The 20,701-nt window shown below is 32.5% G+C and overlaps 1 protein-coding gene across 5 annotated transcripts; it reads right to left on the bottom strand.

Moving 5' to 3' along the window:
- Window positions 1-5,212: 5,212 nt before the first annotated feature.
- LOC126883096 (uncharacterized) lies at window positions 5,213-18,230 on the bottom strand. Of its 5 annotated transcripts, XR_007697498.1 has the most exons (5): window positions 17,515-18,229; window positions 17,364-17,453; window positions 17,122-17,248; window positions 11,523-11,573; window positions 5,213-5,426 (listed from the first exon to the last, which is right to left on the bottom strand). XR_007697498.1 is itself a non-coding variant. In XM_050648334.1 (4 exons), exons 1-3 carry the CDS (start codon window positions 17,633-17,635, stop codon window positions 17,130-17,132), a joined length of 348 nt encoding a protein of 115 aa, XP_050504291.1. In that variant the 5' UTR covers window positions 17,636-18,230; the 3' UTR covers window positions 5,213-5,426; window positions 17,122-17,129. The 5 variants fall into 5 exon arrangements, 4 of the variants coding, with proteins under 4 accessions (XP_050504291.1, XP_050504293.1, XP_050504290.1 ...); XM_050648334.1 differs by lacking the exon at window positions 11,523-11,573 and having other exon boundaries at window positions 17,364-17,471; window positions 17,515-18,230; XM_050648336.1 differs by lacking the exon at window positions 17,122-17,248 and having other exon boundaries at window positions 17,364-17,471; window positions 17,515-18,230.
- Window positions 18,231-20,701: the final 2,471 nt, after the last annotated feature.

Raw genomic sequence — 20,701 nt, 5'->3', positions numbered from 1 at the left:
ATATGTATATAGCATCAAGAAGTCTATTTTTCACAAGTGTATGAGACATTCTTTTACGAGGATATATCAACATAGAGCAATATAATTTCGTGCAGCACTCGTGCAGAAAACGGCTAAAAATGGTAATGTAAATATGTATTTACCAATTCATTGTTTGTGGGGGAATCGTGCGCACTATAGCTTGGCACCCCTTTATGCCTGAAACAGCAAAGGGCATCACAAACGGAAAACTACTGAACCATTTAAACCAACACATGCATCAAAATGTACGGAAAACTCATGATTTTTTTTATTCTTTTAAGGCCTTTGCGAACTGCTTCCATCTAGCCAGCAACACTTCTTAAAATCAAAGCCTAACCAAACCTACCATACACCAAGACCATTACGAATCCAATCGAACAATCAGGGGTAGGGAAGGGAAAAAAACTCTTGATTTAATCAACAATAAGTTCATACCAACTGAATAAGGCATACGAACGTTTTAATTTTTGAGGCAGAAAAATTAGAATAATTCTTGCAATTTTCAATAATCGGATCTCACTTAGTGCATGTATATGCAACGATTGACTGAAGATACGGGCGTCAACTGTTCACGAGATCGGCCGAAAGGAGTAGGACTGGGATTTGCGTCATCGTCTTCCCGGTCCTCTTTTTCCTTCCACTTTCCCTTGTATAACCAATCGCATCAACTCATATTTTTCATTTCTTAGTATGTCATCAAAGTAGCTCTTTCTTTAATAGTGTTGAGTAATTCCTTCTTTTTTTTTTCATCTTTCTTAATGTTCCGTGTTTATAACATGTTGTGTTCATGATATTTTACATATTCCTCTAAAACACCATTTTTACACTTGCGTCCGGACGTGTCTAGGCTTCAGCTCCATATAAAAGAACAGAGAATACTTAACATCTCAATATAGTCTAGTTCTAATTTCTATTCCCAGTTGTCCATTGCATAATACTATTTTCATCTTATTGAAAGCGCTTCTGGCCATCTCAATGCGTCGTTTTATTTTAAGGCTGCGGCCCATTGTTCATTTAGCTCACATACCAAGTAATTGCTAATTGCATCTGTGTATGGTTCTTTTCATGAGCATTCTTCAGTGCGTCACAAATGATAGAAAAAAAGGTTAGTCCGTGATAAATACACATTTATGACATTTATTCTAACATGACATTTTAGTTAAATCTGACAGTTGTCACATTTTATTTGCAATTTGGTATAAAAACAAATCAATTGTGTTTATTGCATTTATAAAATGGTATTTTCTTTGATTTGTATAGTCTTATAAATTGTACAGATTAATTTTTTTTATATACGCTCTGAGCTTGGCTGGTGTCGCTCCTAGCGGATTACTAATTCAACTTTCACCGGTAATTTTTAAATTTATTATTTAATTGTTATCGCTTAATAGGTCTGTTCCAACACGACTGAGAACCGTACATGTAACGATCACCGTCCTGCGCAGTACCAAGGAACGTATTATTTCGTTCCCATGGAATCCATTGGACGTTAATTATCTAGTAACGAAACGGTAATATGACGTGTACGTCGTGTACAACGGAACAATCCTATTTACAACGCTAAAAAGTAATTAAATTGTAATAGATTTTTTTTATTTTACTAATCATTTTGACGTTCTTTCTTACTTCGGATACTTTCACAATATCGTGAAGATGGCAGTATAGACCAGGGCGCATCTGTAAAAATATTAGTACATTTGGACGTTGAGAGGTGACTCAAATTTTTTTGCAGAAATTGCTTGAAAATAAATCAAATAATAATATTTGAGTTATCCTCCCTCTCAAAAAGGTCCGGAACATTGTTTAAATAATCAAAATGTCAAAAAATGAAGGAAAAGTTCGATTTTTTTCTTAGTTTTTTTATTATAACTTTAAAAGTATTCATTTCCGAGAAAAGTTGTACTGACATAAAAGTTGTGTAATTAAATTTCCTACCATATAAAATTGGTTAAAATGTTTAAAAATAGTCACCCTAGTTGCAAAATAGCAATAATTGCGAAAAACCCATACAAAAACAAGTATTCGCATTTTAAGTTTTTCAACCATTTATGCTACACTTAGGACGTTCACATTTCACCCAGATAAACTTTATGATACAGTAAAACAATATTGTAAATTTCGTTAAGATCGGTTTCATAGATTTTGCAATCCAGCTTTCGCAAAAAAAATTCATTTTTTCAAAATGTTACAGGACTGAAAATAAAGCAGATATCAAGTTGAATTTTTTTTTGCGTATAGAAGTGTACTGTACCTTTCATTTTCAATTTTGCAAAGTTTAAATCGATTAAGACCACGGCGTCAGGAATTTTTTTAAATAAACATTAAATATTGGTGCTACGCGCAGGACAGCGGATAGTTTGCTCTGATTGGGCATTCCAATGACCTTTGATAATAATTGATACATTTTCATTTTTATTACATTTCGATATAAATAAATAAATTTGTTTATTGCAAAAAAAACACATACTCTATCCTTTGAAATAACACTTTAATTAGCAAAAACTTTCTTTGTTCATATATTTTAACTAAGAGAATAAAAGTTTATTATTTTTAAACATAATATGCAATTGTTTAAACAATATTTCACAAACAATAATAAAATTAGTTTGATTTTTGTGGAATTAAAATATAAAAATACAACAAAATATAGAGTAAGAAAATAATATATTACATAAAGATTGGAAGAAATTTTGATGGAAATCAACTTGTATGAATCGAACACCGCTGTCCTGCGCGTAGCACCAAAAACTAATGTTTATTTAAAAAATTTCCTGACGCCGCGGTAATTAATCGGTTTTAATTTTGTAAATTGCAAATGAAAGGTACAGTACACTTCTATAAGCAAAAAAAAATTTAAACTTGCTATCCGCTTTATTTTCAGTCCTGTAACATTTTGAAAAAATGATTTTTTTTTGCGAAAGCTGGATTGCAAAATTTATTTTGCAAAATGTATTGAACCGATCTTAATGAAATTTATAGTATTGTTTTACTGTATCATAAAGTTTTTCCGGGTGAAATGTGAAGGTCCTAAGTGTTGCATAAATGGTTGAAAAACGTAAAATGCGAATACTTGTTTTTGTATGGTTTTTTCGCAATTATTGCTATTTTGCAACTAGGGTGACTATTTTTAAAAATTTTAACCAATTTTATATGGTAGGAAATTTAATTACGCAACTTTTATGTTAGTACAACTTTTCTCGGAAATGAACACTTTTAGAGTTATAATCAAAAAACTAAGACAAAAATCGAATTTTTCCTTCATTTTTTGACATTTTGATTATTTAAACAATGTTCCGGACCTTTTTGAGAGGGAGGATAACTCAAATATTATTATCTGATTTATTTTCAAGCAATTTCTGCAAAAAAATTTGAGTCACCTCTCAACGTCCATCTCAAAACAGATGCGCCCTGGACTAGTAAGACATAGATGGCGCTAAGATTAATATAGATTAATTTATAATTACATATTACGGAACATTAAAAAAACGTAAATTCAGTATTTAAAACGTAAATATATTAAGGTAAAAATATATACCACAGCTTTGACCAACTAATATTTTTTATAATTAATGTTTTTAATTTTAAATTAATCACTTTGACATTTATGTCTTTCCGGTAAACGTTTACAGACTTGTCACTACTGGCGCTCGCGAATTTATAAATATCCCCTCTACGTACGAGCCCACAGCGTATAATTATTTAATATTATATTATTAGCGCCATCTATTGACAACTAGATTAAATGTTATGTCACCGACGAAATGTAATCAACGACGTGCGTTTTTTCTGTCACATACAATTTAATGCGTTAGAGAGAAATCGAAAAACTGTGACGCACTGAAAAATGCTCATGAAAAGAACCATACGTTCTCTAAAGCTTTTCCTTTAACGTAGATTGTTTTGTCTTCATTCTTGTGCTTACTGACAATCACGAGTTTTGTTTTTTTTTTTTGTTCAGAGCCATTTCATACTTCTCACAGTATTGTGCAGTGCGATAAACCAAACGTTGCAGCCCTTCTCTGCTGTCCGCAAAGAGTATTGTATCATCGTCTACATGTCTGACTGAATACTACCTAAGGTTTGTTCCAACACGACCAAGAACCGTCACATTGACGTTTCGTTAATAGATAATTATCGTTCCATGGGATCGAAATAATACGTTCCATGCTACTGTGCAGGACGGTGATCGTTACATGGGTTACATGTACGGTTCTCAGTCGTGTTGGAACAGACCTCTAGTAGTGCAAGCACCGTGTTAACATCTGGGGGAGAGTTTCGGGCGCCATCTGGTGGATGGACCCAGCCGGCGGGAAATTCAATAAATTTCTTCTTCTGCGAACGTTGGCTATTCATTTTAATCAAAAAGAATTTAGGCAGCAAATTCAAAAATTGTTTTGAATTTTAGTTAAGAGCGCCCCCTGGTGAGTGGGCTGGTATACAGCCAACTGAGTGGGCCAGTATGAGCGCCAAATTCAAAAATTAGGATCTGAATTTTTGGCAGTAAATTCAAAAAGTATGTTTTGAATGTGAATGAAAAATATAGTTGTAAAATAACAAATAAAAACATTCTATGCCAAAAAATATATTCTCTGACCAAAAATATATGCACTTATGCATTATAAAAAAATTATGTTCTGAATTTTAGTTTAGAGCGCCCCTGGTGAATGGGCTGGTATATAGCCAACTGAGTGGGCCAGTATGGAAGCCAAATTCAAAAATTAGTATCTGAATTTTCGGCAGTAAATTCAAAAAGTATGTTTTGAATGTGAATGAAAAATATAGTCGTAAATTTAACAAATAAAACTTATTCTATACCAAAAAATATATTCTTTGGCCAAAAATATAGTATACACAATATAAAGAACATTTTGCATTTTTATAATATAAAAATGCATAAGTGTATTATTCTATATTTTTGGTCAGAGAGAATATTTTATATTTTTTGGCCTAAAATAAGTTTTTACTTGTTATTTTACGACTACATTTATTTTTCATTCACATTCAAAACATACTTTTTAATTTACAGCCGAAAACATTTACATTTATATATTATAAATAAAAATGTATCATTAGAGAGACGAGAGACTCATACGTTTTGGTACAGGATAAGTTTTTATTTTTATGGCTGTATCTGTCTTCCACTACATTAAAACACTTTTGTCCTTTTGAAAACAGAAAAATAAAACAGATATTCTTAAAAAGTTATTTATTTCTGTAAATTACTTTATAAAATTACTTGAGCAATCAAAATTTGTATGGAATTACAGAAGTATCATATCATAGATATATTTTATACGTGACTGCTACCATTCTGGTCTTCACGTATATCCTTGTGCAGGGATCCACGTTATACTCAATGGAAATGGGTCCCATTTTGAGCCTAGGCATCTATTGACTCTGACCTACTAAATGATAAATGGAATTACTCACGAGCAAGCAAGCAAAAAGTAAACACACCTGTAGAGACTTGCATGCCCATATGGCCATTCAGGCATACAATTCATTGGGGTGAGAAGGATTGGTCTGAGTAAATCAGGGACCACTCCTTCGAGCTCCAATGCTCCCCAGGCTTTCCTCCACCCCTCCCACAGCACGCTGATGCGCTATAGAATCGTCAAAATGATTTCCATGTGAGAGTGCAGGGATAAAGAACCCTCATATGAAATATTTACCGAATATTGCTGAACCGTGTGAGGCACTTTAGTCCAGCTCCACTTAACTGATGTATCATCGATTTGTTAGGCGCAAATTACCCAAATGTGTGTGTGTGGTGTGTGTGTGTGTGTGGTGTGTGTGTGTGTGGTGTGTGTGTGTGTGTGTGTGTGTGTGTGTGTGTGTGTGTGTGTGTGTGTGTGTGTGTGTGTGTGTGTGTGTGTGTGTGTGTGTGTGTGTGTGTGTGTGTGTGTGTGTGTGTGTGTGTGTGTGTGTGTGTGTGTGTGTGTGTGTGTGTGTGTGTGTGTGTGTGTGTGTGTGTGTGTGTGTGTGTGTGTGTGTGTGTGTGTGTGTGTGTGTGTGTGTGTGTGTGTGTGTGTGTGTGTGTGTGTGTGTGTGTGTGTGTGTGTGTGTGTGTGTGTGTGTGTGTGTGTGTGTGTGTGTGTGTGTGTGTGTGTGTGTGTGTGTGTGTGTGTGTGTGTGTGTGTGTGTGTGTGTGTGTGTGTGTGTGTGTGTGTGTGTGTGTGTGTGTGTGTGTGTGTGTGTGTGTGTGTGTGTGTGTGTGTGTGTGTGTGTGTGTGTGTGTGTGTGTGTGTGTGTGTGTGTGTGTGTGTGTGTGTGTGTGTGTGTGTGTGTGTGTGTGTGTGTGTGTGTGTGTGTGTGTGTGTGTGTGTGTGTGTGTGTGTGTGTGTGTGTGTGTGTGTGTGTGTGTGTGTGTGTGTGTGTGTGTGTGTGTGTGTGTGTGTGTGTGTGTGTGTGTGTGTGTGTGTGTGTGTGTGTGTGTGTGTGTGTGTGTGTGTGTGTGTGTGTGTGTGTGTGTGTGTGTGTGTGTGTGTGTGTGTGTGTGTGTGTGTGTGTGTGTGTGTGTGTGTGTGTGTGTGTGTGTGTGTGTGTGTGTGTGTGTGTGTGTGTGTGTGTGTGTGTGTGTGTGTGTGTGTGTGTGTGTGTGTGTGTGTGTGTGTGTGTGTGTGTGTGTGTGTGTGTGTGTGTGTGTGTGTGTGTGTGTGTGTGTGTGTGTGTGTGTGTGTGTGTGTGTGTGTGTGTGTGTGTGTGTGTGTGTGTGTGTGTGTGTGTGTGTGTGTGTGTGTGTGTGTGTGTGTGTGTGTGTGTGTGTGTGTGTGTGTGTGTGTGTGTGTGTGTGTGTGTGTGTGTGTGTGTGTGTGTGTGTGTGTGTGTGTGTGTGTGTGTGTGTGTGTGTGTGTGTGTGTGTGTGTGTGTGTGTGTGTGTGTGTGTGTGTGTGTGTGTGTGTGGAGGGGGGGGGGGTGCGCGCGCGCGCGCCTTAACCCTTTCAGTTATGAGTTTTTGTTTGCAAAGATAAACATTTAAAACTTTGTTGTTGAAATATATGATGTTTTTAAAGATTTATAAACAAAAAAATTTTACCCATAAACATTATTATGCCTAGCCTAGTACAACGTACAGAGACGATTACGGTGATTCAATGTAAAAAACGGGAATTTGGTGTTCATTTAAACGAACATGGTGACTGAAAGGGTGAATGTTATGAGCTTTATTTTTCATCTATATTATAATGTCATCATGTGTATAAAATCATCAACTTAAATAATAAAGAGAAAAGTAAAATATATAAGCATGCATAATAAAAGTGAACTATGTAACTATCTACAACAGAGAGTGAGATAAGGAGGCACCATTTCTCCCAAACTATTCCCCTTACTCTACAACTAGAAGATATTTTTAAGAAATTAAAATGGAAAAGGTGCATAAACATCAACGGATCATAATTAAACCATTTGAAAACATATTTTTATTAGAAACATGTCCAAGAACTAACTGAATGTTGAACATTATGTATACACAGGCCACGTCATCAGACTGTGAAAACCAAATCCAAATGCTGAAATTAGAAAAACACAACTGAGATGGGCCGCTTTTGGTGAACTAGAATGTATTTTAAACAACACCCCCATTTCTATAAACATAGCTGTATAACACATGCATACTACCGCAGTTTGTACATACGAATTGGAGACTGTATCAGGGATATCATGGAAGAAATTTAAAAAATGAAATGATCTTGGGCTGGTCATACAGTCAATTATAATGATAGCAGGTGGATAGAGAGAATTGTAGAATAGAGACCAAGCAAGACGAAATAAGCATGGGAAGACTCAAAAGAGATGGGTAGATGGCATAAGAACAGTGGCAGGCAAACAGTGGATCAGAATGGCGCAAGATAAAAAAGGATGAAGCAATTGTGAGAGACCTAAATTTGGGAGTTGATGGAAAATGGTTGGCAAAGAAGGAAATATGTAAAACAATAAAAATAATGATTGAGATTCATACGAGTCCAGTAAATGAAAAACACAATTTTATTTGCTAAAAACAAAATGAAAATATTAGCTGTAAATTGAAATTATTTAAAAAATGCAGACACACTTTTTGTAAAAAATGTAGGCAAAAAATATGATAAGCATAAAATTTTATGCTATAAATTCGATTTTACTTATACAGTGAGGACATTTGAGTTGGAATAAATTAATTTTCTCGGTGGGAAATTTCTAACGCCATCCATCTGAGCATAATAACGTAATCATTGAATTTTTTAAATGGAAATAGGGGTCGCGTGATAACTCATTCGAAAGGCTAATCAATTCTATATTCACTAATATAAACATTAACATAATTGTTTATACAGTGTGCCCAAATTTTTTTTAATTACATAAATTAATTGAGACAAAATGAAGAATGTTTACAATTTATTTAATTCAAAATACATTTTACTGTTGCCCTAAAGCAGAGAAAATATGTTTATTTGATAAATAAATATTGTTTTTCGCTTAAATTAAACGTTCAAACTACCAAAAGGCAGGTGGTTGGCACTTTAATATTTAATTTAAGCGATAAACAATATTTATTTATCAAATAAACATTTTTTCCTGTTTTTGGAAATAGTAAAATGTACCTATTTCGAATTAAATAAATTGTAAACATTCTTCTTTTTATCTCAATTAATTTAATTCAAAAAAAATTTGTTTGACATTATAAATAATTATATTAATGTTTATATTAGTGAATAGAGCATTGGAGAACCTTTCGAATGAACTATCACACGACCCCTATTCTCATTTAAAAAAAATAGTCAATTACGTCATCACGCCCAGACGGATGACGTCACGGGGATTATGATAAATGATAAAAAATTACAATTTAAAAATAAAAATCGACCATCGAAATAATTCGAAAAGGTTTCCGGATTTATCTCCATAGTCAGCCATTCTCGAGAAAATTAATTTATTCCAACTTAAACGTCCTCACTGTATACAGAAAAACAGAAAATCATAAAAGTACAAAAAATCTTCAAATTGTGAACAATCCCGCTTTTGTTCTTTAGGACCTCCTAATGTTTAATGAAAGAATTTAATATAAATTCATACTATAATGTTTTAGATTCTTAATTACAATATCTATAAGTTTTTGTGTCATTTCATTTGTTTTTATGTAAAGAAAAAATGTATTAAACAAAAATGTTATATTTAATGTTTTGTTTTATTTTTAAATACTTTTGATATGCATTTGCATAGAGTAAAACCTCTGTTAACCGAAATAATTGGGGGGAGGCTGTTTCAGATAACAAGAATTTCGGTTAAAAATAAGTGTTTTTGTATTCTTCTTATATCAAATTACATAGTATTCTTGGTCACAGTTGACATTAAAAAATACTATGAGGTGATTTTGTAATATTTTCTTTACTATGTAAATTCAGAATAATACTTTACTAAGTACTACAGAATAGTACTTTTTTGTTTATTTTAACTGATTTGTGTAATAGATGTAATATGTGTAATGGATAACTATTAATATTTCGTTTTTGTTTAATGTGTAATTAAGATTTATTTTACTCTAGTTTAGTAGATATTACATATATTGATTTTATACTGTATGTTTTGTAATGGGGGTAATCCCGTATACAGGGTGTCTGCGTAACTTGGAACCATATGGGAAACTTTTTTAATATCAATTTTACGAAAAAAGTCATTCTTTATAAAGTGCTCTGCATAGTGTAAAACCTAAGATGCAATCATCAGGTATGTCAAAAAATATTAATTTCGCTCAAGAGCAAACTACCTTTATATTTCAAAATATCAAAAAATTTTATTATGAAAAGTTATTTATAATTAAAAACCATATTCAAATATGCAATAACAGCCTTCTACGTGAAAAAAAAATTCTGAGATTTTCTTAAATTACCGATTCCGAACATCATTTTTATTTATTAGACATGTAATAACTCTTTTATTAAGAATTTTAGGAAAAAACTTATTCTTCATAAAAATCTCTGCATGGTCTAAACCTCAAGATAAAACCATCAGTTTTCCAAGTTTGTTAGTTTTATACGAGGTGTGTCAAATACTATGAATTTAGAAAGAATATAGAAAGAATTATTTCTAAAGTCATATTATTTGACACACCTCGTATAAAATTAACAAACTTGGATAACTGATGGTTGCATCTTGAGGTTTAGACCATGCACAGATTTTTAGGAAGAATAACTTTTTTTCCTAAAATTATTAATAAAAGAGTTATTACAGGTCTAATAAATAAAAATGATGTTTGGAATCTAATTTAGGAAAATCTCAGAATTTTTTTTTCATGTAGAAGGCTGTTATTGCATATTTGAATATGGTTTTTAATTACAAATAACTTTCCATAATAAAATTTTTTGATATTTTGAAATATAAAGGTAATTTGCTCTTGAGCTATATTAATATTTTTTGACATACCTCGTATATTATTGATAAAATTTGATTTCTGATGATTGCATCGTAGGTTTTAGACTATGCAGAGCACTTTATAAAGAATGACTTTTTTTCGTAAAATTGATATTAAAAAAGTTTCCCATATGGTTCCAAGTTAAGCAGGCACCCTGTATAAATAAATAAATAAATTGCATATTTTAGTTGTATGAAAGCAATGTTGACAAATTAACATTGAATTATTTCTGTTTTGATATAAAAATTTACCTTTTATTGACGTAATTATTGAAACTGTAACTATTGACCCATTTCGGTTAAGCAATGTTTCAGTTAACAGAGGATTTACTGTATTTATCACAAATCAACTTTTTTCATGAAGTAGAAAAGACGTTTGTAATTTGGTGAGGAATTAACCTAATAATTGTTTTCATTACTTTATAGTTCAATTATTGATATATACGTTTGTTTTGATGAGGTTAATTCCTCACCAAATTACTTAAGTGGAACGTTTTCTCTACTTCCTGAAAAAAGTTGATTTGTGGGTTAAAATTTTTACCTTTCAGTACAGTGGATAATATCATTATATGAGCATAATACATATTATAATATTATAAGAACTATAAAAATATACCTCACCTACATTCTCAATTGTAATAATAGGGCTTTTCATTCACAGTCATTTATTTCGAGCTTCTGTCATATGTCCTATAATTCATGTATATTAATATTATACACAGATTATATTAATATTATATGAGATTCCTATGATGGATGCTCGAAACTAAGCTTCCGTCATAGGAATCTCATATAATACTAATATAATCTGTGTAAAATATTAATATACATGGATTATAGGACATATGACAGAAGCTCGAAATAAATGACTGAATGAAAAGCAAAATTATTACAATTTAGAATGTAGGTAAGGTATATTTTTATAGTTCTTCCACTCTGACTTTTCACATGCGTTGATATCAAAAAATAAAGCGAAACATACATTGATGTGTGGCATTGATATGTACTACTCTCAGAGTGTCTGTGAGTTAAAAAGAGACCTTGTATGAATAGTAGTTCGTCAATAATTTCGTGCATGGGAAAAGTTAGAGTGGAAGTACTTTATAACATATTACCATGCATGTCAATAAATTGAGATTCTTCAGTAGCCTTTTCATCCTGATAATCTGAAATTTAAATACAATAATTATAAAACATGACAAATAAATAAATCTATTTGAGTAAAACATAAATATCTGGACCTTTATTATTATCAGAAATGAACTCAAATAAGTAATATATTGCGGAGAAATCCCAACAAAATTTCTAATAATGGAATAGTAGTATTACAATAATTATCTTCAAAATGTCAGTCTAGATGGTCCAGTTGGCAAAGGCGCAGTCGATTGACAAGTATAGTGGTTTGCGATCGATGGTTCAAGCCTCAGCCAAGTCAAGAAATTGAAAAAAAAAAAAAGGCCGACGCCGTAGTATAAAACTCGATAGAGTCTACGGCTTGGTCTGGAATAAACTGGCATCTGATCGGCCTATGGAGAAGCGGTACAGCAAGGGATAAGGGCTTGCCGCTTGGTGATACTCCTCCATAGATCCCTACCGAAGGGCATTGACGCCTAGGAACGGTGTATATACGGTAAGAACGGTGTATATATATCTTCAAAATAGTTGTATTAAAAATAAGACAGATTTTAGGAATATAATTACTAAGGCAGATTTTAGGAACACAATTACTAAAAGTCAAGTAAGAGATTTGATGATTTTAAAACGTCGATTCGCTAATCTGAGACACAACTATCTACATTACAATTACAATAAAAATGTACTATACAGTAGAACCCCAATTATCCGTGCTCCTCAGGCCAGAGGTGGCACGGATAATCCAAACATGTATTTCCTATGTATAATACATATCTGTATGCCAGAGGTAAAGGGCATTATGTCACAAATTTGTAATTTTACAGGAGAAGCGTAATTTTACAGGATGTACTTATGCTAATACACATTATGTCACAACCCCTTGTCTAATTTATTTTTAAGAATTTATTTTTAAGATTATTATCTTTCAAAATTGTATTATTTAAAACACATATTGTGATACTAAACTTGATTTATTTTTAATAAAAAAAATTGAAACACAATATAGTGGACATAGTGCTATTTACCTCTTCAAGATCTATTGGGTCATGGTACTAGATGTTTACTAAAAATGCATTATACAATGTTAAACTTTAATTTGTTTCTCCTTCATGACAAACATTACAGGGTAAAGTGTAACATAACCCTGCTTGTTTAATACTGGATTTGTAAAGCAATGTACACAAAGGCATAGTATCATGCACAAAGGTATAAGCTTACATGTCCACATGGTGCCCTCTGCCTCTAAATAAAATGTGACATGATACCTTTTATAAAGTGCTTACCTTTGTTATTTTATAAAGTAGGACAGAGTGCTTTATACCTCTGTGTGCAGAATTAAAAGTTCATTATAACTGCAGTATAATCCCAATATTGACAAAAATGGACATAGTGCCCTTTACCTCCGACATACAGATATGTATTTATTTATTTTATTTATTTATTTAACGGAAAATCTCCTTTTTACAATATAAAGATATATAAACATTTTTAACACTAACCTACTAACAAGTAAATATATCATAATAACATATTACCTACATAAAATACTTAAAATATATAAAATACAAAATTACATAAATTACACAAATACTCCCTCAGTTGGTTCCTAACAAATAAATATATCACAACATATTACATTAAATACTTCCTCAGTTGGTTCTTAAACCTGGTTTGACTAACTCCCAGCAGATCTGTAGTTTTATTAATTTCATTACCCAGTCTATGAAATCTAGGTATAGGACTATTATATCCGTAGTTGGTATAATGAAAACTAATTGAGAATAATGGTTTATCTCTAATATTTACAGTGTTTAATTTTAAGTTGATTAGCTCCAACAAATCCGGGCAAGTTATATTACCCTCCAAGATTTTATGAAGAAATAAAAGATCATTAATAATTAAAGTTTTTTCAATAGACAACAACTTTAAATGATTATTTATTCTCTGATAAGAAGAAAATTGAGGCATATGTAATCTCCACCGACAAGTTTTCAAAAACCTATTCTGGACTGCTTCCAAAGATAAAATATGTGATCGATAATGAGGTGACCACACTGGTGAAACATACAATAGGATGCTGCGTACTAAAGATAAATACAAAGTCCTGAATGTAGAAACAGAAAATTCTCTAGAGTTTCTAGTTATAAATCCTAAAGTTTTCAAAGCTCTACTAGTAATAGATCTTAAGTGTGAGATAAATGTCAAAGAACTGTCAAAAATTACTCCTAGATCCTTGATTTCCCTAATTTTCTCTAAAGGAACAGAATTAATATTATAAACAAAATTTACAGGATTTGTTGATCTTGAGAAAGTTATTGTAAAACATTTGCGTGGATTTAAAGACATGGCATTATTGGTAGCCCAATTAATAAAGCAATTTAAATCATCTTGTAACTTGAAACAGTCAGATAATTCAGAAATTTCCATAAATAATTTCAGGTCATCAGCAAATAATAAAAACTTACAATATTTAAAACATGAAGCTACATCGTTAATGAAAATATTAAATAGTAAGGGTCCCAAATGTGATCCCTGTGGGACGCCAGAACTTGCGTTTATAGGAATCGAAGTAAAATTTTTTATTTTCACATACTGAATCCTGCATTGTAGGTAACTTTCCAACCAATTCACTAAATAGTCTGGAAATCCGATTTTAATGAGTTTTTGTAAGAGTAAATCGTGGTTCACTGTATCAAATGCCTTCGAAAAGTCAGTGTAAATCGAATCAACTTGGCACCTCTTTTCAAAGGCAGAAGTGATACAATGTTGATAAAGCAGTAAGTTTGTGTTGGTAGACTTACCACTCGTAAAACCGTGCTGTTGTTCGATCAGAATATTTTTACAATACCATGACAAGGGTTTATATAACAACAGTTCAAATAATTTAGGTATTGCAGAAAGTAATACTATGGGACGATAATTAGCAATATCATTTTTCAGACCATTTTTGAATACAGGGGTAATAAAACTATCCCGCCATTTAACAGGAAATTGTTGTAATTTTAACGAAGAATTAAATAAATAATTTAGTGGTTTGGAAAGACTACATTTACAATTTATCAAAAAATAGGCAGGGATACCATCCGGACCACTAACCAGTTTACCTTTTAAAGAGCTAATTCCTTCATAAACTTCGCTTAGAGAAAATTGTATAAATGGAATGTCAGGCTGCCTAAAAATATCGTATTGCACATTTGACACATCTATATTATCACTTTTATAAACACTAGAGAAATGAGTAGCAAATAAATTACTAATGTCTGTACCACTTTCAGCAATTGTACCATTATAATGCATTTTATTGGGGATACCGTGATCTTGTTTCAATGAATTAATGTGATTCCAGAAGTATTTTGTATTTTCACTAACCTTCAGATCAGTACTAGAAATATAATTATCATAACATGTTCTTGTCAAAGTTTTACACTGAGCTCGAAGATTAGAAAAGTTTAAATAATCACCAGCTGAGTTAGTACTTTTAAACTTAGCATGAGCTGCCTTCTTACAAGATATCAACTTTTTAAGTTCAGATGAGAACCAACGAGGATATACAGATGGTTTGTATCTTCTAATAGGTACAAACAAATCTAATGCTAATTTTAGAATCTGATAAAAAATTTCAATGCTAATGTTAATATCATCATTAGCTAAGAAATACTCCCAATTAATTGGAGCAAAATAATCATTTAAAGCTATATAATCAGCATTCTTAAAATCATAATACAGAATATCGCAAGACAAAGGATTAATATCACTAACAGTTAATTCACATGAAAGTGCAACATGGTGGTAATTGTTTGACAATAAAGTGTCCACCGCTGTGTCAACAGTAATTGATTCCAGAGCATCATCATTACAAAAACATAAGTCAAGTAATACTCCATGCTGATTTGCAACTACATTGGCCTGCCTTAAATTCAAATATGAAAAACTTTCACAAACCGTTAATGCAGGATATTCTGCAGGGCAAGAGACAGAAAGACCATCCTCAGTAGAATAATTCCAAGTTGCATGTGGAAGATTATAGTCTCCAAAAAGATATAAGCTACTGTTAGGGTTGTTTTCAACAATAAACTCTACTGCAGAGCAATGATCCACATAAATATCCTGATTTGATGATGGTGGAATGTAAACAGCTCCAATAATAACAGTTTCGTTATGGCTTGACAAAGAAACAAACAGATGTTCAACATTAATAAAGTGAGTGGTAAGATGCGTAGATTTAAACTTACTATTAACTAAAATTAAAACTCCACCACCTCTATTCTTTGAACTAGTATTTAAGTTTCTATCAGCTCTGAAAACTCTATAATTGTTGAAACAAAGCTCATGATCAGTAAAATTATCTGTCAACCATGTCTCGACCAAAATAATAACATCATATACACAATGTGCAATAGCGTTACGTAGCTCAACTAGCTTTGTACGGATCCCACCAACATTCTGGTAATAAAGTAATAAAGGAGAACGTTTCAGTTTTTTGGAGCTTTTTTCACAATTGTTGGCATACCACGGATATATTTAATAGAAATATCAAGTTCACCATTATCTTTTCTTGCCTGAAGTTCAGACCGAACCATTTTTAGCTGGTCTTGCTGAAATTTAGTGTTATCGTAACTAATTTTAACTCCATCGGTAAGTTTATTTTTAGATTTCATTGCATCTTTTATTACATAAGAATTATTTGTAACAACTTTAATAGGCCTGGATCTACCATGATTTATTTTGCCAACTCGTATTACTTTAAGCACAACATTGGAATTTATACCTAGTTCATGAAGGATAGGTTCCAAACTGGCTTTATCACTATCAATCCTTTCTTGCAAATTGGTACTAGAAGACTCTTTAACATTATACACCATTAAGTTGTTTGCCCTAGTAATACGGTCCTGAACTTCATAGGATACTGTGTCTGAGTTTATGGAACTAGCGCCTGAATTTTTTAAAACTTGAACTTCCTTTTCCAAATTGGCAATCTTATCCACCAAGGAAGAAACTTTGTTCTCAAGAGCAGCAAATTTATTAATTAATTGGGGAACTTTCTTGAATGCAGATTTACAATCATCACAAAAGAAGATCAATGAACGTTTTTGAACTACAATAGCCCGCTGTTCACTGGCACACAAACTAGAACATTTTTCTTCCAAATGGAAATAAACACCACAGCTATCGCAACGGGCCGATTTTTCATCATCAGCATATGTATGTATACACATGCATATGTACCAATCATAAAAATATAACAGGTAACATAAATCATTATGAGTCTCTCTTTCGGCATATAGAGTTTCCGTTGAGTAATTTACGATGAAGATATTTTGATAAAACCTCAAAAATGCAATTTGAGTAATAGAAAATCATAGCATGGATATCCGCAGCACGGATATTCCGCACCTGGATAATCGGGGTTCTACTGTATAAAAATAAACAAAACAAGACACGTTGAATGTTCAAGGAGCATTCCCAAATCATAATTTGGGAGTGCTCCTCGTGCTTGTTTATTTCTAGTGTATCTTTATTGTGATTGTAGTGTAGACAGTTGAGTCTCAGAAAATATTTGCTAAGATGTACAGTTCTTACCTCTCTCTTCAATCCTGACCCCCAGGAGGGAGTGTAGTGGTCGACGTGATATCATATATTGTCTGTCTAAAAAGATCTTTGTCTCTGGTCATTTCTTTTAACTCATGCATAGGTCTTTTGCATATTCCTGTAATTTGATTGATCCAAAGTATTTTAATTGTTGGATATGTACTTTACTCGATAGGCGTTGGCTAACTTTTAGCTCTATTAAAATTGAATTATTTGTCCTATGTGGTTCTTACCTAGTGGTGGTAAAAATGAGCTTGGGATGGCCCCTTTGGTAATTCCTCTTGTTGGAACTCTCATGTATCCTAAAATCTTCTTTAAAATGCCTAGAACAAACACGAAAACTGTTGTAAAGATAAAGTGGTGTATACTTACTTAATTTATTACTTTGAATAAGTTTCAACCCTTCCAAGAACATGTCCATTTCATCTCTGGAAAACGTAATCGATGTGGAGAAGGTACAACCACCAACACAACATGTTCTACATATTATTGTATGTTGTTCCATTTCAATAATAGTATATCTGTCTTAGCCATATCACTGGTCATAAAATTACCTCTATTTAAAATAAAATAAAACAAAACAGGACAAAATTATAAACAAAATGACGGAAAATGAATCATGCGCAACGAACTCTTACGAACGTGACTTGTTGATGTGTTTCGTGTTTGTGACTACTAGCACCTAGCACAGCACCTCCAAGCGAAAGGGGCCAGGGAAGCTCAAGATTTCTATCCCACTGTGGTAGGGGTACCAGACCACACAAAAATCAAAAGATTTTCATAATTAGGTATTATAATCCACTAAATATCTTTATTTCATAACTATCTTTACTATTTTCCATACAAAAAATACCGATTAATCATATTATGATTCAAATTACTAAACTCTCGTGACGTAATCGCGCCCTTAATGTTCATTGGTTAGTCGATTTAGGCTACCGTAGTATAGTCTAAGAACCGTGATTATAAATTAAAATATGAGCGAAAGTGAATTTGAAAAAATTGAACGGGCTTGGGAAGAAGGGTGTTCCGCAATTATTCCCGAAAAATCCAAAATCCGTTATCAAAATACCTACCAAAGTTTTAAAAAATGGTGCGAAGGCAAGAATTTAAGAATCGAAGAAAAGACTCTATTGGCATATTTCGTTCAAAGACATATGCAGTTGAAAGCTCCTGGAAGCCTCTGGGCAGAATATTCAATGATTATATCCACCGTTTTTCTTTATGATGGCATTGATATTTCCAAGTTTTCAACTTTGATCGCGTATTTGAAGAGAAAAAATGTTGGCTATAGGTCTAAGAAAGCGAGTATTTTTACACGGGAGCAATTTGAAAAATTTCTGATGGAAGCACCGGATGAAGAATTTCTAGTTCACAAGGTAATATAAGCTAGTTTAGGTAAAAGAAATACTCTAATGAAGATTTTTTCATAATTTGTAGGTCGCAATGATATTGGGAATATCTGGTGCCTGTAGAAGAGAAGAATTATATAATATTACTATGAATGACATCCAACAAACCGATGGTTTAATGATTGTAAAAGTACCCAATACAAAAACGAACATCCTGCGTACTTTTACAGTCGTTAATAAACCAGACGATAAAATTCCATATTTAGAAACTCTGCAAAAGTATATAAAACTTCGTCCATTACAAGTAAAATCAAATCATTTGTTCTTAAGATACGCCAAAGGAAAATGTTGTGCTCAAGTAATAGGGAAAGGGACAATCGGGGGCTGGCCTTCTCAAATTGCCAAATTCTTAAATTTGCCTAATCCCGAGAACTATACTGGCCATTCGTTCAGGAGGACATCAGCAACGCTTTTGGTTAATAAAGGTGTTGATGTCCTCGGATTAAAGCGTCATGGATGTTGGCGTTCATCGACAGTGGCAGAAAGCTATGTAGAAGGTTCTCTTCAAAATAAAATAGATTTTGCCGAAAAAATATTGTGCAATACTAGTAATACTACTAATGTATGCGATTCTGCAGGAGTTTCTGTTAGAAGTGAAACCAGAGCCCAAACAAGTGGGATTTCATTAAATAATTTAACAAATTGTACCATAAGTTTCAATATTAATAAATAATTCGTTAGTTTTCTTTATTCTTTCAAAAAATAAACTAAAATTAAGAGATTTTTTAACTCGATGGTAAGTGAATTACTTACCGTCGAGTTGGAGTACTTACCGTCGAGTTGGATTACTTACCGTCGAGTTGCTAGTAAATGTCACCTACTGACGTAAAATTTGTCACGGTAAAGAGTCAAAAATGATCAATCGTGCAAAAAAGATTTTTGTCCTCTATTTTCCTTAAATACGAGCGGCCTGTATTTTATTACAGGACAAAAATAAAGGACGCGATACTGCGCTTGCGTATATGTCAAAATAAAGGATGTTTCATTAAAGGACGATGTTAAATAGGGTTTCGATATCTCTCTAATAGAGAGATATCGAAACCCTATTTGGATTTAAAAGCGGTGGCCTAGACATTATAAAAAAACATATTTGGCTAGAGACTCAATGGGCAGAAAACAAGAATGCTGACTGAAATGAAACAAGAAACTAACTAATGCTGATTAATGCTTTTAGTGTTGAAAAATACAATAAAATTTCGAAAAAAAAATTAAATTATTTTCTGAACTTTTCTAAAAATCATAATATGTCCCAAGAAAAAAAAAATAACAAAAACATGTGTGATGCATAATGTACAGAATTGTGAAATATTACTGTAAAAATTATTTCAAAGCATGTTTTCCTACAGCGCCTTAAAATCAGTTTTTTGTTAACTCAAAACTCTAATCTCTGACTCATGTTTCTGAAATGACCGATACAAATATACACTAAGCATCAAAATTAACGCACCACCTTAAAAATGGGACATATTTGATGACTCGTATTTCTTAAACCTATTGTCCGATTTTAGTGATTTTTTTAATATGTTATAGCATTATTCTTCAAGAATATCGGTGCAATAATATTGTTGATAAACAGATAAGTGTCATTGCATACCGAGTGTAAAAATGATAGTGTGTTTTTTCCTCAAAGCTTGGAACACCCTGTGGAATATTCTAGCGTATGTAAAATATTGAAATTAAAACTCAACTGTAGCCTTAGGCTTTCTTAACATTTTGCTTTTTGATTCATTCGCCTATGTTGGATAATAAAAAAGGTAGGTACTTTAACAACTAGCAACGTTCTTCATCAATATAGGGTGTTTCTAAATAAGTGCGACAAACTTTAAGGGGTAATTCTGCATGAAAAAATAATGACATTTTGCTTATAAATATATGTCCGCAAATGATTCGTTTCCGAGATACGGGATATTGAATTTTCTCTTACAAACTGACGATTTATTTATTGCTCTAAAACCGGTTGAGATATGCAAATGAAATTTCGATGTTTTAAGTGATAGTTATTGCGCATTTTTTACATACAATTAAATATTTGATATTCACGATTGGCGTGCATACCAGTAATATGACCGGGTAATATGATCCGTCTGCACGCCAGTGGTGAATATAAAATTCTTAATTGTATGTCAAAAAATGCGCAATAACTTCCTCTTAAAACCTAC

Source organism: Diabrotica virgifera, chromosome 4, assembly GCF_917563875.1.
Source record: "Diabrotica virgifera virgifera chromosome 4, PGI_DIABVI_V3a".
Taxonomy (NCBI): Eukaryota; Metazoa; Arthropoda; class Insecta; order Coleoptera; family Chrysomelidae; genus Diabrotica; species Diabrotica virgifera.
Note: the sequence above shows the minus strand (reverse complement) of the source record. Positions and strands in the feature narration are given on the sequence as shown.